This window comes from Vollenhovia emeryi, unplaced genomic scaffold, assembly GCF_000949405.1.
Source record: "Vollenhovia emeryi isolate VEMERY1.0 unplaced genomic scaffold, V.emery_V1.0 DF939166.1, whole genome shotgun sequence".
Classification (NCBI taxonomy): Eukaryota; Metazoa; Arthropoda; class Insecta; order Hymenoptera; family Formicidae; genus Vollenhovia; species Vollenhovia emeryi.
Window position 1 is genome coordinate 192,062 of NW_011967200.1, and position 18,085 is coordinate 210,146.

The window sequence follows — 18,085 nt, forward strand, 5'->3', positions numbered from 1 at the left end:
TGAGGACGTCCTTGTGTTATTTGGGGAATGTTCTATGAATATTCTTACAGAATGTACGTGGAATGTACACATGGAATTTTCTACGGATATTCTTACTGAATATACGTGGAATATTAGCAGCGTATGTGCTACGAATGTTTATGGAATGTTGTAAATGTGCTATGAATATTCGCATAGAATGTACGTGGTATATTCACGAACTTCTATATGAACATACGCAGTATGTTCCATTATGTTCTAGGATTCATGCTATGCATGTTCAAATGATGATTGGTGTTTCTGGGCGCTGCTTGCTATGCACCCAAAAAAAAATTCTATTCATAAGCGGGGAAATCCTCTAAGCATTTCCTCTAAGCAAAAAATCTTATATGAAGCATTTCTCACTTACTTTAACACATATTCATCTATAAAAGAGTAGACTCATAAGTTATAATTAAGATTAATTTCCTGTATAGAAAATTCCATTACAGTAATACGACTAGCCTCTTGAAATAAGAGGATACGCAAGATATTCGCGGATACGCGAATCGCAGACTCGGAAGCAAAATTCAGTCTCGTAGGGTATAAAAGGAGGCCCGCGAGACTGAATTTTGTTTCCGAGTTTTTGGCCGTCACCATGCGCGGCCTAGCGGCGGTCGGTGAATACTCAGAAGCTGGCGCCAGTGATGCCAGCCGAGAACGTTAGCACGGTCGCTGCGGCGGCGGTGGGGGTAGAGTGGGGATAGTCCGTCTGGCCACGCCTGCGCGCGCACGCTCGCACACAAGCAACACGTCGTAAAAACGTGTGCGCTCGACGCTTGGCTACGACCATGGTGGAAGTATACAAGGTGAACCATTGCGCATGAAGAGAGGGGGTAGCCTTCCTTCCAGCCAATAAGCGGCGTGCTTTTTTGCGTGGCGGCAGTTTGAACGGTCAAACAAATCATAACCCAACCTAATCTATAAGCAAAAAAGCACGGCTCTTATTGGATGGATCGTCCCCACTACTTTTAGGCTACTGCGCATCCACGGGAATGGTTCACCTTGTATACTTCCACCATGGCTACGACGTGTTGCTTGTGTGCGAGCGTGCGCGCGCAGGCGTGGCCAGACGGACTATCCCCACTCTACCCCCACCGCCGCTGCAGCGACCGTGCTAACGTTCTCGGCTGGCATCACTGGCTGGCGCTCACGCGCCCGCGCGCGTGTCGCGTAGTGCCGGTTGCCAATTTGTGCCGGCTAAAATCAAGAGAGAACCACTAAAAAATAGAATACTTTTTTTTGGGTGAAATATCTACAGCACATTACTGGAATTTTGCTGTATATTCCAGGAACATTCATAGAAATATCTACAGCACATTACTAGAATATTTGCAGTACATTCGTGTACATTCGTAGCACATTCAGATGAACATTCTAGAGATGTTTCTAGAACTTTTGAAGTGCTCCGTTGGTACATTCTATATAAATATGCCTCGAACGTATAAAACGACTATTAGAAGATTCCTGGAATCTTCTAATGTTCTTGGCGTATATTCCTAGAATGTTAATGGAATGTTTTTGTGCTATTTGGGATAATACAATCATACATATGTGGGATTTCATTAGTACTTCGTTCTCACACGGAAATATTCTGCTATTGTGCATCTTTTTTACCTGTGATAATATCCGTGGACGTAGTATAAATGGACCCACCGCGCGCTCTCTGACAAAGCCAGGCTTAAGCCAACGACACACGAAACTATTTTTCTTACTGGATCGCTTACGAGAACCAATAAGGATTCAGAGTTTTCGATCGAGGTGACTCAAAGCTAAATCCTGATTGGCTCTCGTAAGCGATCCAGTAGAGAAAAAAAAGTATATATTTACTCAAAACATATTCTCGTTCTTAGTAAGTTTAGTACTTCAAACAAGAATACATAGAATTATTTGAAGCAAAACAATTTTGTTTCTTCTGATTTTATTAAAAGAAGCATACGGAATTCTTCAATAAGTTTTATAATTTTCTTCAAAGAAGAATAAATTCTTTCTTTGAGTATAAGATGGCGAGCTTTTCTAAGACTAGTAACAAGTATATCTTAAAACTATTATTAAGAAAATATTCTTTGTTGAAGCAAACTATTACTTAAACGGAATAAAATAAACTGAGTAATTACTTTTCTTGATTGTACAATAATATTTTACTGTGTGTATCCTTGGTCTGTTTACATGTAAACATACTGCAGTATGTCCATGATAACATCCGCAAATTAAGGTTCTATATAGACGGTAATCGAGGTAAAGTACCAATTAAGATTACAATCTTTTTTTATTTAGAATAAAAGTTTCCCGATCTACGTAATATGTGTAAATATTTACAACGATGGATGTAAACGATAAAAGCTGAAGAAACGAAACCAGCTAGGTAATGTAAGCTGATTGTGAGTTGTAAAAGTTAACGGAAAAGTGAGTGTTATGCAATGACGAGTTAAATTATAATAATATTAGAATATTACTAACATAAGAATTAATAAAAATTTGATATTCGCGACTAGATATGCATATTATTGTACGTTTACATAAAACAATAATGCAACTTATTAATTATGCTATTATTCTATTCAAGGCCGTAGCCAGAAAAAAAATTCGGGGGGGGGGGAGTCTAGTGGGATCAACTCGGCGAACTAAGGAGTATTATTAATTTTTAGAGAATTATTAATTAATAATATATAAGTTTTGAATTATTTATTAAATGAAAAAATTACAATTATAATTAATTATAAAATAAAATTTAACCGTCTAGCTTTTTTCGCGGCGAATAAATATATTACGTCTTTTGTGTTAATATCAATTCTACAATGAATTGACATTAACGCCAATCCGGTTAGCCTTTCTTGGCCCATGGAATTTTTTAAATCAGTTTTTAGACGTTTCAACGAAGAAAATGTCCTTTCCGGGATACTTGTCGACACAGGTAGGTAATGTCTAATAATTTACTAAGGTATAGAGAGTTTTTATCGTGTAAATAAATATTTTAAAAGCCATAAATTTGTTTAAAACAGTACTTATTTCTGGAAATCAAATAGTTTTTAGTAAAAAAAATTACGTTTATCGTATTGAACATAATGTTTACTAATATTTGGTTTTTTTTTATTTCGGAGGAGGTTTCGGGGGAGGTCCGGACCCCCCGGACCCCCCCCCCTTGGCTACAGCCTTGATTCTATTCATTAGATTATAAACTTAATTACGCAATGCATGTAGATAACTTAATTAATGAATAATAATGAACCACTCGTCCCACGGTTTTTCCGTAGATTACATCTTAATAGCTCATTAAACATATGTGCTGTTTGCGTTATTTATTTTAAGAACGTAAAGTACTTTTTACGATTCGTCCATGGCATACATCGACGAGATAGGTCACTTCGCGGCCGATTTTCAGTTGACTCCTCCCAGCGCTACCCCCGTTATCCTTCCGTCTCGCGCGAAGCCCGCGAGCCGCTCGAAACTCAGGTGCGTAAATGTGTTTTTAATAGCTTTCCTCCTCTTGAAATACTATTGTTGACGTGTTTCTTTTTTTAATAGTGGTATCCTAGTAGACATAATCCGTTGATGACTGATATACGACCTTTTGACGGCGAAGTAAGGGGGTTAGCGCTGGGGGGAGTCCACTGAAAATCGGCCGATCTAGACATATTGGATGCAGCAAGCCGCATAAGACGCAAAGTGACCTATCTCACCGAGCTCTGGAGTAGAGCATAGTATTTTTCAAGAAGGCGCACAGTCGTAAGCAGTTCTACAAGAAGATCGCGATGGATCATGAAAAAGTGAAAATAAAAAAGGTACATTGGCCTCAATGGATCGCTGCTATCGGACGTATGTAATTCGTATACTCTACTATATTAATATTATATCAATATCAATAAAATATATTAGTACTTAAACATATTAATCGAAGTATTTTCTATATTCGTATTTAGTTAACAAATATTTACTTAAATTCACACACAAACGTAAAGAAAATGGTTATTTATTAAAATTGAGATAAGGATAACTTTCCGAATTTCAGTCAATCTTCTGCAGTTGCAAATGGGACTAATAGCGATTTGGAGTTCACCGTACATTGCATATCTGACTTCACGCGAATCTCACATACCCATGACTATGACCGAGGCTTCCTGGGTAGTCTCTCTGTTAAACCTAGGCAGATTAATTGGCGCTATTTCCGGTTCTGTGGCCGTTAATTATCTCGGCGCTAAAACAACGGTGTTCATGACGAGTTTACCAATAACTCTCTGTTGGCTTTTTATAATTGTGGCTAATCGAGTCGAATGGCTGTACGCAGCCAGGTTTCTAGCTGGCATCAGTCTGGGTAAGATGTACAGCTGCTTCTCGCTTTACCTAGGCGAGATCGCGGACCCCACCATTCGCGGAGCTCTGGTCGTTTTAGGTACGTGCTTCAATACTTGTCTGTGTACGTGTAGATCTTGAAAGTAGAATAAATGTAGAGTATAATTTTAAAATATGACGAGCACTTGATATCGAGATATTTTGAAATGATAATCGACCAAATAATTCCATTCACTTAATTTTCGAATGCAGATTACATGACAAAGTATTCCTTCCACAGTTTAATAGCAGATATCAAGATAGCGTTCATGACAATACGGAATAATTTAAATAATATAATATTTGAATATGATTTAATTCTTTCCTCGCAGCTGTAAACGGATTATCAATAGGCAACCTAATGATGAGCATCATGGGCGCGTATGTAAGGATGGAAGTCAGTGCTGTTATATGCTTCGCACTTTGCTTCGTACCGATAATCATCTTCAGTTGGTTACCGGAGTCACCGCATCACTTTATCAAAATCAAAGAGGAGGTCAAAGCGCGGACCTCGATACTCTGGTATCACCGCGATTGTGATGTGGAATCAGAGCTGCAAGCGCTGAAGCTCTTTCTCGAGAAGAACAAAAGCCTGCCCTTCGCGAGTGTCATGAAGCAATTCAGAATTCCGTACATTTGGAAAGCGCAAATACTTGTGTCCATGCTCTTCATATATCTTCAGCTGTGCGGTCTGCACAACGTGCTGTTTTACATGGAGACCATCCTGCGAAACGCCCAAGTGACCGTGATAGAGCCGTCGGTGATCGTGATCATCGTCACCGCTACGGGAATTGTCGGCTCCCTGCTCTCCATGTTCCTGATCGACAAGTTCGGCAGGCGAGTTTTAATGATCGTCTCCAGCCTGGCGGTCACGATCTCGCTAATCTGCCTGGGTACACACTATCAGTTTCTTGACGCAGGCTACAACTTCACCAGTCTTCAGGCTCTACCGATTTTCTCGGTATTGCTCTTCCAGGTATCCGTGTACATCGGCATCGTTTCGATACCCAATACGGTATTAAGTGAGATCTTTCCGCCACACGTTAAATGCGCAGCTGCCTGTTTCGCCAGCATCGTCAGTGCGATATCCTCTTTCATATCCACGTCGACGTATCAGCCTTTAGTCGATTTACTCACTGAAAAGTACTTGTTCTATGTGTACGCTATGCTACTGGTAACCGCCGTGCCGTATACTTATTTCTACATGCCTGAAACTAAGGGCAAGTCGTTACAACAGATTCAAGAAAAACTGGATGGAGGAACTGGACGGAAGAGTTGAGTTGGCTACTTGATATATTTATGGACAACATCATGTATCACCTTTTTGATCCCAGCTTCTGAGGATGGCCCAAAAATTGGTCGGAACATTTGTATACTTCAATAAAAGGATTTAAAATATCGGATAATTTCGCACAGATACTTGCGGTTGGCTCGCATTGGCCCTTTCCTCCTCCTCACTTGTTAATCAATATATTACTTGATTTCATACTTTTATCCTCATATGCCTGTTAACTTGTGCTTAAGACATTTGTTATTGTTTGACAAAATGCATTCCAAATCGGAAAGATCATCCTCTTCCTTATCATAAGTTATTTCATTATAACTCCCTGTTGCATTCTCTGCACGAACCTGAAAAACACTAATTTTTTTTCTCCTCTTTATACTCGCGTATAAATATATTTATAATATAATTTCTTACAAAAACAATCTTACACCACACATCCTAGAATTTTCCAATCCCAGAGGATTATCCTCGTCACCTAGAGAAATCGTGAAATAGAAAATCGTCGACCAACAAAATAATGATTATGTAATAATAACTTAGAAATACTAACAAATGTACCGTGACAATGCGATTATACGATTAAAATATATATGTACATAATTAATATTCATAGGCCGGTATTCATAGTCAATTTTTATTTCAAAATCATCTTAAGTGTTGTCTTGAGAGACTAATGTGGCTCTGTGATTTGTTAAAAACACATTAAGAGTATACTTAACCCTAGAATGCACAACGTGGGTCGTTTCAGACCCTCGGCGAACTTTGAACTACGTTTCTGAGCTAGCGAGTAGCATTATCGACTCAGGATCTGGTCCATAATTCATTTCAACTCTCTGAAAGTAGAGCTATGTCGGTCGCAGCGTTAGATGTTCGCTGGCAGTGACGCAGCAAGCGTCGCAAAGCGTGCGTAGGGTCGATATTGGCCCCAGTTGGCAGTTGCCGTTTGTGTTTCTTAGCGGTAAACTAATTATATATTTTTTGCTAGAATCAATATATTTCATGTATTATTACGTAATCTGAGCATAAATAGTCATAAATATTATTTAAGACGAAATATCACACAACTTAGTCGGTAAAAATCCCGTTGCCTATAGAAGATTGACATTTCGCAGAAAATGGCTGGGCGATATAATTTGAGACCCATATCAGCATTTTTTCATATTTTTTACTATTTTGTATCAAATAAAAATAAAATAATACTTAAAATACAATTTTTTATGGTTTTTTCCTCGATTTTTTCCATATTTCAACTTTGCGAATTTCTTCATTTTTATAGTCCAAAATAAATATACCTTTTGAACAGAACATAGCGATGACAATTTTTTTCCAATAGTCTAATGTGTCCTCTTTAAAACCCCGTTTGAATTTTAAAAATCGGTTGATTACAAAAAAAGATACAAATTTTTGTTTAAAAAATGAGGTTTTTGCTGATTTTCTGCATTGTTCGGTCTTTAAATAAATTTTTCTTAACTAAACTTGAGTGAAACTAAATTTATCGCATACCATTCTCTTCTTTATTAAAAAACGAAGAAATTCATGTACTATTAAGGCCTTTTATCTCTGTAGGACCGGTTTTACAATTAAAAAAAAAGGGGGGTCGATATTGACCCCTGTTGTGCGTTAGAAGGTAAAAAAATCACATGTGCGTTCTAGGGTTAAGATGATCTAAAAATATAAGAACGGACTATGAATACCAGCTATAGATTCACTTCTCACGTATTACATTGTGATGTAATAAATTAGAATAGAGAACAGTACATCGGTGCATAACGCGAAATGATTTATGATAGATTATTTTTCAACTCGAAGGTTGTCTGTAGAATATTATGATTATGATCAGCATACAAATATATAATATAAAGTAATACGGTGTGAATTTTTCAACAGATGCGTTTAAGAAGAGATACTCCCATACAATACCCCAGAGTCTTTTGTTAATACTGAAATTATTTTCTTCCCATAAAATGTTACGAATGTTTCTCTTTATATCGCGTCCGTAATTTTTCAAGCTCTATAACATTTTAAGTAATTGGAACGCTGTCGATACGAATCGGCTGGTTTCTGGTACACTCGGATCTACTTATATAACTATACTTAGGTATATCTATTTTCTTAGGTCTTAGATCAATAATAGAGTTGAGAATATCATAAACCGTTTGTATCAATACGATAAATTTCATTAATGTAAAATTATTTTCTTGATAAAATAGATTATTGTTGATTTTTTAAATTAATTGGGTTAAAGAACTTATAACACTACAATGCATTTATCACTGAACACTATAGGTTTCGCTGGATAACCGTCGAAAGGGGGTCAAATGCTTCATCTGTGTCTAATACGTCACAAGGAGGTCAGCGAAGATAATTTCGCTTTTGTTTTGCTACATTTATTTTCCAGTTGATATAAACATTTCTTTTAACGACGATTATGATCAATCGACTTCATATTAATCTGCGTTTGAAAGATTGTGTGTGTTCAGCCTAATTAAATTCCTTTTTTTTAAAGAATTATAAATATTTCTCAAGTTTTTATCTCGCTAAGCAATCACTTGGCGTAAAAATAATCTTTTTATTCGAAACTGTTCGGTAAAGAGATTATTACGTAGATCCGCATTGAGATTCAAAACGGTTTTGATTTATATTAATTAACAGAAAGTTTGCGGGATGTTAATAACGAACGATATTGATATAGAATCGGTAGCAAATGCATGTAATATGTATCTAATTAAGCAGACAATAAAACGGAAAATTTTAATGACGCATCTAATGTTCTCATTGCATCGATAGCATTTCTATTTGAGAGCTCACAGAGTTTTGTCAAAGAAACCTCAACTCTGAACGATAAAAATAGATAATTTATTTAAGTTTACACAAACCCCGGCCGCACACAATAAACTCACGTGATTGAGATAAGTCACTTTAATCGCTAGTTATTCTTCCAATCGATTAAACAGAGCACTATTTCATATGACAAATAGACATCTACCCGCGAATCGTTCTTTCGCATTCCACGAGCACACGTTCATCTTGCACTGTGATTATTCAGCAATCGTGGAAGCGGTTCTGTCATACTCTAACGAGTATGACCATCGCTTTATTTAATGAATTTCAAATTCCGATGAGAGAGAATCAAACGCGAGACTCTCGTACAACTGTCCGCTTTCAATTCATTATTCCACTTTATTACATCTCTTTGCTGTCGATATCAGTAGTATTATTTATCTTTCACTTCTTCATCAAAGTGTCACACTGCATTTTCTTACGAGTCCTTAAAATGTGCTTCAACCGAGGTATCTACACTATCTTTTCTTTCGTGTATATTTTTACTTATTCATTTATTATTTGTTTGTATTTCTTTTTTCTGGCACACTTTTTTAGATACTCTTGCGAAGCTTCTAGTTCTAAAGTGCTCCTTAATGATCCAAAGCGAAATTCAATATCGCGGCGACTGGTTCCGATATTCAGTATGCTAATTCTCAGAGCTACGCTGCTACATCGAATCTTTAGAAAAGATAACTTAATTGTTTTATGTCGAAACGCTTTGAAATGCGTTTATGGTTGAAGACGTGTTCGAATGGTGTAGTAGTGGGAGTCAAAGTGATAAGAGTCGAGGCGTGTGTCATTTAGTTTATAAGACAGTACACAAATCGTGCCACATGAACGCATAAAAGTAAAATAAGTGTACCCAGAACATCCTCTCGTTTTGGGATTTCGAGAGAAGGAAAAGAATTGAAATATTCTACACAGAGAGAATTTTCTTTTAAAATTTACCCTGAAACTCATGTAATCATGGGAGAACATGGCATTTTGAAGAACTAGTAAATGTATACTAAGTTACTTACTAATAAAAAGTATCGTAAAATTTCAAAAAACTCTCATAAAATTCTTCGAAATGCCATGTTGCCCCACGATTACATGATTTTTCAGGATAAATTTTAAGAGAAAATTCTCCGTGTAGTTGAACGGTATTCGACCAAAATAACACAAGTAACAAGTTCTCTGAGAATTTATAGGATAAAATCATGTATTATAAATAGCAAAGAAAAATGCAAAGTTATAATAAAATATATAGACAACCAAGTTTATCGACAACAATCGACTACAAATTTCATCGGCAAAAAGAGTACAAATTTGATGCAAAATTTAGTAAATCTGCGTTACTCACTTGGCAAAATGTGGATATTGGCGTAGTTCATATCCACGTTTTCCAATGTCCATAGAGGTCGTATCGCATTAAAGGATCACCTAAAATCCGGCCGTGGCAGCTTCTCTCTGATTATAATTAACCATTAGCTAATTTTATGAAACTTGAAATTATTATGTCCTAAGTATTTTCGTCTACTAAAATTCTCCGCCGTAAATTTAAAATTTCTAATGCATTACAGGCATTACACGATCTCACATACGTACACGTGCATTCTTTTACTCTCTCTCTTTCTCTGTCTCACTCTCTTCTCATTCGCACTTTCGATTCTCTTCAAGATAATTCTCTTGTTTTTTTAAGATAAGTTCTCTAGGAAAACCGTGTCATTCGCCAATCCCTTTGACATTTCAAATTATTCTTTATTCTCCTAACGGGCGAAAATGTCAAGTATCTCAACAATTATTACGATATCGCACTTATTAATTTATTGGATGTCGCATTAATTTTCGTAGAAAATAACACATCGCGTTTGACAGGGAATAAATATGTACACACGCACATATGCATGATTAAGTTTATGTATATCAATTTTATTTAAACAATATCTGTTTTATTTGATATAATACAATATGTACCATTCTCGTCTGCACAAGCTCGCACGACGTTCGTAATAATTTTCTATGCATTCTAACTTCTAGCACAAAAATACAGGCATAATTTGGAGTCACCTACACGATCTCACATACGTACACATGCATTCTTTTTCTCTCTCTGTCTCACTCTCTTCTCATTCTCGCTTTCGATTCTCTTCAAGATAATTCTCTTGTTTTTTTTTTTAAGACAAGTTCTCTAGGAAAACCGTGTCATTCGCCAACCCCTTTGACATTCCAACTTATTCTTCATTCTCCTAACTAACATGACTTTTTTGCTTAACGCGTGACTGTCCACTTTGTCACGTGATCGATTTTCAAACGATTTATTACCATTCGCGAGCGAATCGATGGTATGCAATAAATTAAATTTAACGCTTGTTTAGAAGTATAATCCTTGATTACACGTGATACACATCGTGGTATGTAAAAAATACGACATACAAAAATAAATTATTACAAATACACGAAATCATAAAAAAATTCTACAAATCCTGCACAGATCCTGCATTCCAAAATTAAGGAATTCTTTTTACATCCCTCATTTGTGAATCGTTAAAAGGTTATCCTTGCAATTATAGGAAAAGTGTAAAGAAAAAAGACTGAAAGACGATTTCTGATTGCACGATTCAACAGCAGATAATTTTTTTTACCCAGATTAAGCTCCAGGATTTTATTCCAAAAAAATGTCTCTCGGAAGGTAAGAATCTTTTACTCTGCGCCTCTATTGTTTGCCATGGGCAATAGCCAATTAAAATTGCAAGTAAAATCGTCGAGTGAATATTCTTCGGGGACAGACAGAAGAATTTTTCTATGGTCGGTCGTTCTCGGAGAACAAGATTCGGAAATTGATATCGAATAACTTTCTCCATCGGTTTTTCTTTCAGAGAAGTTTTAAAGAAATTATCAGAGAGGGATCACATTCTTAGAGTAGAGAAAAGATTCCTAATAGACCGTCGAGATACATGCGAATTTGCCGCGTCGCGTTTCGCGAGGGAAAGCTCGCTGATATTACAACCATCCATTCGCACGCAGTCACGCTCATCTTTTGTAGACTAGATAAAGCTGAATATGTGATTGGATGATAAGGTATGCGCGTGTACGGAGCTGCAGTCGTTCACGCTCTTCTCGTGTCGTTCGATGCATTTGCGAGACAATCTAAAAATATATCCGCGATGTTTTCTGGTTCTCGCAATCATTTTCTCGGCTTATCCTCCGACAATACAGAAATTTGGTACGCATACTGGATTCCATTGTATAAATATCTGAACTAATTCAAGATATTTTAACTGATTGTGAGATGTACAATTTCTGCCACGATATATATTTTTAAGAAGTTTTTTTTTACAATCAGATATAACGAATGTTAATTTACATAATTGAAATGATTAAATTATTAATATTGCCTTTTGAGAGATGTACTATTGTATAACGTAACAACTTAATAAAACCTAATAGACGTGCGCGACGTGAAATCAGAAAAAAAATTTCTGGTCTTGTCGGCGATAGAAAATCGTTCGATTTAATTAATGTTTTACTTCATCGAATCTGTAACGAAAATTAAAGCCTGAAGCTCTTAATTGAGATTTTTCAAGTTACATTTGACGGATCGATTTAAGTGTCACGCGTAAATTATTCGTTTGAAACGAATTCAGAGATTTCTACGCTCGCGATAAGTTTCTTTCAATTGGGAAATTTTTATGGTTCCTGACCCCTCGGCACGCTACGCTCCAATTTTAAAGAAAATGAAGAAACGAGAACTAAAGCCTCTTTTTAAGGGTTCTTTTTAACGCAAAAAAAAGAGATACGACCCACACGTATGAAATCTAAAAATAGTCCAAACGTTCAGCACACACGGCACGCCAAGCCCGGTCGGGAAAGTCTAGTTCTCGAGACTAAAAATACCTTACGTTGAAAAAAGTAAGCTGAATAGGCAAGATGTGGTGAGGACGAGCGGGAAGCCACTTCTCCCTTTAAAACGATTCAATTAGACTCGATTTTTAAAAAAAATCGAAGATTATCTCCAACTCTTGCGCGCGCTTCGAAAATGAGTGGATTACCGCCTCTGAGATACAATTCGTTTCGGAAGCCTTTCTTCGTTGCTCTCTTTCCTATCGCTTGAAATAACATAATGTTCCTCCGTATGACGTTGCATATATACAAGTAATGAGCTTACACATGTAGGATGAAAACGATCGTTATTAAGCTCGAGCGGCTTTAGCACGCGAAAGACTGTCAAGTGTCCACACGGGAGTTACAAAAGCTCGGGGGGACTTTAATCTCTCTCGGCGAGAAACGCCGTACTGCGACGTGGTGTGTTGGGAGATGGAAGAAAAATAATGTAACAGGCGACAAATTTCTGTGACGACGATTTAAAATCGCTTTGACACTTGGTACATCTCGCTCTTTCTATAACGACGGTGTCGATGTAAGGTGAAAACAAGGCGACGCTAAATATCGCATGTACAATACAAATTAATATTCTCAGACTTTACACTGTACAATACATGTACGTTACATAAACGCGCGTTTGTCACTGCGTCCTCCACCATTCGTTTATCAAAAGACTTCGCGAGACTTGCGTCGAGAGATTCAAATCGTTCCGTCGACTTGCAGATTTTTTATCAAATAGTTTGTGTGCCTTATGCTTACGCCCGAATAAAAATAAATATCTCCGATTGTGTCCTAGAAAAATTGTCGCAAGCTATGTATAATATACACAATCGTATGTATACTTATTTAGATTATTAAGTATTCTTATTATACGCCCGTCTGTGTTCCCGGTTCCGGGTCTCTGTGTATGTATAAGTGTCTCTGCATATGTATGCGAGGACAGTCTCTCTCTCTTATTCTGTAAATTCGAGCTTCAATCGTGATATCTCGCATTCGGTGCATTCGTGATAAGCATCGTCGCTCCTCGTCTGAGTTTCACATACCGGCGCTTAAGAATCCTTAACGGCTAAGATCGGTGACTCGAATATCCGTAGAAATGTATTACATTTTACATCGTCGTACGCCCCGTCAACTTAAAGATCTACATTTTACGATTAAAAGATCTGGAGGCCTCGCCTCGAAGAGACCGCGAACGTTCTCTGTATCCTTCGGGGGGAAGGCGAGGTCTCCCCGGTTACTCCTTTTCCTCTTTTGAAAGAAGAAAATCGAAGAGACTCCGTGGATCGCGATGGGAGCTCTTGCGACGTTCATTCGCTCCTACGCGACGTCTTATCAGAAATTAAGGGACAATTAGTACGTGATTGGACCCGGTCGGTCCACGTGATTACAGATTTCCTTCTAGTCTAATCTAAAAAAGCTTTTCATCAATTTAGTTCTAATAGCTCTACCGTGCAGCTAATTCCTTATTCTACTGCTTTCGAACATTAGAATTTATTTGAAAAAATGTGTTGGAATTTACGCCTTCACTTATCTAACAGACAGATAGTTCCTCATCCTGTACACATACGTATACACATATACTGATTTATATATTATATATATTATATATACATATACATGTTATATAAAATATGTAACGATATATATAATATAAATATATATAAAGTCATGTATATAAATAGTACACACAATTTAATTGTATATACTAATACATTTTCCATTGAATCTGGAAAATTCTTTTGCAAGAAGAAAAACGATAGAAGATTCCTTATAATGTTCTTCAAGCTTTTTCCTTGAACGTGTTAGATAAATAAAGATTAGACGAGTGAATATGTGCATCGTATTATGCTGTTCTATTTTTATAGATTATTTGAGCCTTTCCGAGAGAGTCTCTTAAGAGCGATGAACAACGCTGGTCCCGTCGCGATCGCGAACAACAATGGTGCGCGATTTTCGTTGGAAAGAGAGAGATAAGAAGAGAATGCGGAATATCGATGGTTCGCACGTGTTATCAGTCGCAGAGATCGATCGGCGCGAGGGAGAGGATGGGGAGAGACCGACCGTCGTCTCGGGGTCGAAGACGAAGCATATTGTAGATCAATGAAGGAGGAGGAATATTATATTGGCAGTGTTACGGTGTACAACAAACGCGACAGACAAAAATTCGAAGCCAGGGTCGTACGCTTGAGAGCTTTATCCTCCGAGGGCGACTCTCGACAGTGATAATATCCAGCTGGCGTGGAATTGAAAGAGCGACTCTCAACGTTCGTTCGTTCGAGAGTTTTATTTTTCAGATAGAGTCTCGATGGAGAATCGTTTGAAAATTTTATGTACTCTCCGAGAGCGGTCCTTCCCCCTCGATGGTAAAATTTTCAAGTACAACCCAGGAACGGAAAAAGAAAAACGTATATATACCTATGTATGAGCGCCGGTGGACCGTCGTCCTGATAATTTAAAATCAACACCGAAGGCATCGGATATTTACACGTTGAAAGTATCGCGAATTCAAACGATATTCCTAACAACAGAGACTCCTATTTTGTTTTTTTATCGACGCAAAAATTTATCCTAGACGAACAATATTTTCGAACTCTTGCGCTGCATTCTCGATCCTTTTGTTGCCGAAATCATTGAATACGAAAGAGCGGTGGCTCTCTGTAGGTCTTAATAAATTTTCGATACAGACAGAATTTTAACTATCAAAACCGTAAAAAATAAGTGATTGCAGGTATCGTGGCAACGAAAGAACCAGACACGCTCATTAGTTTATATAAATTATATACGATAAAAAGTATTTCGCAATATAATATATATCTAATAAAATATATTTTAATAAAATATGCTTATCTCTTTTTTGGCGCTCATAAGAGAAGAGTCATAATTATCTCTTAAACGAGATCACTTCTCACGCTACTCGAGTAGAAAAGCTGTTTGTATAAAAAAAAAGTAAATTCGACAATAAATAATAATCAGATCTATATTACCGTCGACGAAAAATCATTTCTTAAAAACGCAGCCAATAATTAGAACTTTATTACTAATCGTTATATAATAATTAATTGATTGTGTTGAGTGCTATCTAGTCTTCTACGTGCGCAATAACGATTTTATTCATATCTATAGAGCTTTCTTTGGTACGAAAAATATATTTGAGATAGAATGCGCTTAAAAGGGAGCGATTCTAATTTATAATATATATATATGTATGTATATATATATCGTCTCTCCTGGCCACTGTCTTTATATAAATCAATATTTTAAACGATATAAAGACAATGAGTTATGAGTATTAAAATGTCATAATAAAATGCATTGTACTTGCGCTAGTTCAAGTAATAACAAATCCGTCCGTTTATAATTCGCCTGCTCAAATATGCACCAATTATATAAATACAAAGCCATACATATATGTATATACGCCATGTATGTCTGTATGTATATACACACACGTGCATTACACCACAATAAAAAAAAGAAGCTTCGTTATCATATTATAACACAAGTTAACATATTTATAGAAGACATATCTAGTACATGTTTGTGTATGATCTTATGACTCCCTATTCTCGTATAATCATGAAAGTTTTAAGAAGAAAAAGACCGGTTTGTTAATATAAACACGTTTTACGCGCACATGAATCAGAATGCACTGGAACTTTATGCACTATCGTTACCTTGCGCTAATAATGTATACAAAACTTGTGAAGTTTTCGCGTTGCAAGTTATCCTCTCGTACTTAAAACGGTAAGAAGTAAAGTACTATAAAAAAATGGAAGTATGCGATATTCATTGCTAATTTAATTTAACTCCGCAACACACAAGTATGAAAGAATACTAACGTAATACAAGCAGAGGCTTATAAACTCTTTAAAAAAAAAGAGAGAAGGGTAAAAACAAGCGAATCTCGTACAAATATATTAGTTAAATGCTCAGAAAGACAGTCATGCAACCAACAGTGCGAGACAACTAGCACTGTTACTTGCTCCGTGAAACAAAAATGAGATTTCGAATGAGTTTCTTATTACAACGACCACGTGTGAATTCTTTCCGTTTGCTATGCTAAAACCTCGAATACGACAAATTGTTAAATCTTTGTAATTAAATTACGCCGTTAATTGGTGTCAATCTTAAATTCCGCAAATTTTCGGTCGTGTGACAAGAATTAATTTGCAATCACAGTGAATAGAGGTAACGAACAGCGTGAAAATATACCTGCTCTTGCGACTTGATTCCTAGCTGACCGAAGTTTGCTTCGATCCGCAAATGTTCTGCATATACGCCGAAAAAAAAACGAAATGCTGGATTTGGCACAATATCCTAATGTGAAACGCACACAAGACCGAGCGGTTTGTACCTTCTCTAAGTCTGCAATTGTTATCTCTACTCACTTCGATCGATTTAGAATATGAATTTTATACACACTACAAATGGATGCATAAATAGTGAATTCTTTGACGTACACGCTGCCTTCTCGTGCACCCTCATACGCCTTTCTATCTTCACTATTGACGATCAATATTTTCGAAAAAATACAGCCTATTTACAGCTTATGTCGAAGCGTTGTACTTCGAATTTAATCATTTTAGTAACATTAATGGATTCTTGTAATAACTCTCTTATGGCATTTACAAAGCTTTATCCACTGCACTGTAGAAACTATACCAAGAAAATAATAAGAACTTAAGACAAAGACTATACATAATGTCTTCAGATTTAAGTATTTTATTTCATAAACTTCTAAATTTTTAAGAGATGATTACGTAAGTTCTTTTTCTTAGATTTATGATAATAAAATATATTCTAATTGATAAATAAAACAGATGCAGCGAACAAAAGCTTTTCAAATCTGTACGAGGCCAGTTTATCCACGCGACCAACATATCGTATCGTAACTTCTTTGACAAGAACGTTCGTTTAACCATCTATACAACACTGTACATCATTAATAGAGTTCCTTAAAAAGGACCTCAATTACGTTCCGAATATTAGCCGAGTGATCAATCACGTCCCTTTCAGTGCATGTGAGTCTCATGCAACTCAAGTCTTAAAAAAACATTACTTACCATGATTAACGGACGTAACTGGTCGGAGCGGTTCATTCGCTCCTCGGTCAAAGGCGTTTCCTTCTACTCGATAAGGAAAGTCGCGCATACATCTATGTCTATTACACGCTCAGCCGACTCTTCGGATAAAATAACCAAATTGTTCGATTCACCGATCAGTCGTATAAACGAGTAAAATTTTCATGTACATTTCTCGTTTCATCTCAGCGCGATCATCGCTAGCACTTCTTCACTCCGTCAGAGTTCGGAGACAAATGTCCTGCCGTGTCAAGCGCGAGCAAGATCACAGAAACAACTCTAAGGCTTATCCTTATCATTAGTCACATCCTATCGCGATATCTCGCCGGTTTACCGCTAAATGCAAGTGGAATCCGGATGTTGACTCGCAGACTTTCGTGTCTTCTTCGGCTCCTTTGCCGTTAGTTCCTGAGACGGTCTGCGCGGGCTGCCTAGCGTCACCAAAGCGGATGCCACCGCTAGACCAGCGCTCTGTCCGGCTGGCGTATACAACTCGCCACCAGTGGGCAATCTGACTAGCAGAGATAGAACTGCCGCTCTGTTGCCACAACAAGGCTCCAGTGCGATTGGACTAGGAGCATCCTGCAAGAAGACATATCCGATATAAAAATACAGCCCTTACTTGAATTACGATGAGCTCCAGTTGCAAGAATTCACGTAAAAGCAAAAGAAATAGAATATTTAA

The 18,085-nt window shown here is 37.0% G+C and overlaps 2 protein-coding genes across 3 annotated transcripts in view; one reads left to right on the plus strand and one right to left on the minus strand.

Annotated features, from left to right (window-relative positions):
* The first annotated feature begins 3,206 nt into the window (after positions 1-3,206).
* On the plus strand, positions 3,207-6,810 carry LOC105564319 (facilitated trehalose transporter Tret1-like). 2 transcript variants are annotated; one of them, XM_012016614.1, is made up of 3 exons: positions 3,207-3,834; positions 4,028-4,408; positions 4,680-6,810. In XM_012016614.1, the coding sequence occupies exons 1-3, from the start codon at positions 3,771-3,773 to the stop codon at positions 5,624-5,626; spliced, it is 1,392 nt and encodes a 463-aa protein (XP_011872004.1). In that variant the 5' UTR covers positions 3,207-3,770; the 3' UTR covers positions 5,627-6,810. The 2 variants fall into 2 exon arrangements, with proteins under 2 accessions (XP_011872004.1, XP_011872005.1); XM_012016615.1 differs by having other exon boundaries at positions 3,207-3,800.
* Positions 6,811-13,962: 7,152 nt separating this feature from the next.
* Positions 13,963-18,085, minus strand: part of LOC105564321 (attractin-like protein 1) — a 35,636-nt gene continuing 31,513 nt past the window's right edge. Inside the window, exon 12 of the mRNA XM_012016616.1 lies at positions 13,963-17,982. Within this exon, the coding sequence (XP_011872006.1) occupies positions 17,737-17,982 (246 nt within the window). The 3' untranslated portion in view covers positions 13,963-17,736. The remainder of the gene's footprint in view (positions 17,983-18,085) is intronic.

What these genes read in the sequence shown, in the direction of transcription:
- LOC105564319 (XM_012016614.1), top strand. Translation starts at nt 3,771, where the DNA reads ATGGATCATGAAAAAGTGAAAATAAAAAAGGTACATTGGCCTCAATGG. An exon ending in ATGGATCGCTGCTATCGGAC is followed by an intron (nt 3,835 to 4,027) that starts GTATGTAATTCG and finishes TCCGAATTTCAG; the next exon opens with TCAATCTTCTGCAGTTGCAA. An exon ending in CGGAGCTCTGGTCGTTTTAG is followed by an intron (nt 4,409 to 4,679) that starts GTACGTGCTTCA and finishes CTTTCCTCGCAG; the next exon opens with CTGTAAACGGATTATCAATA.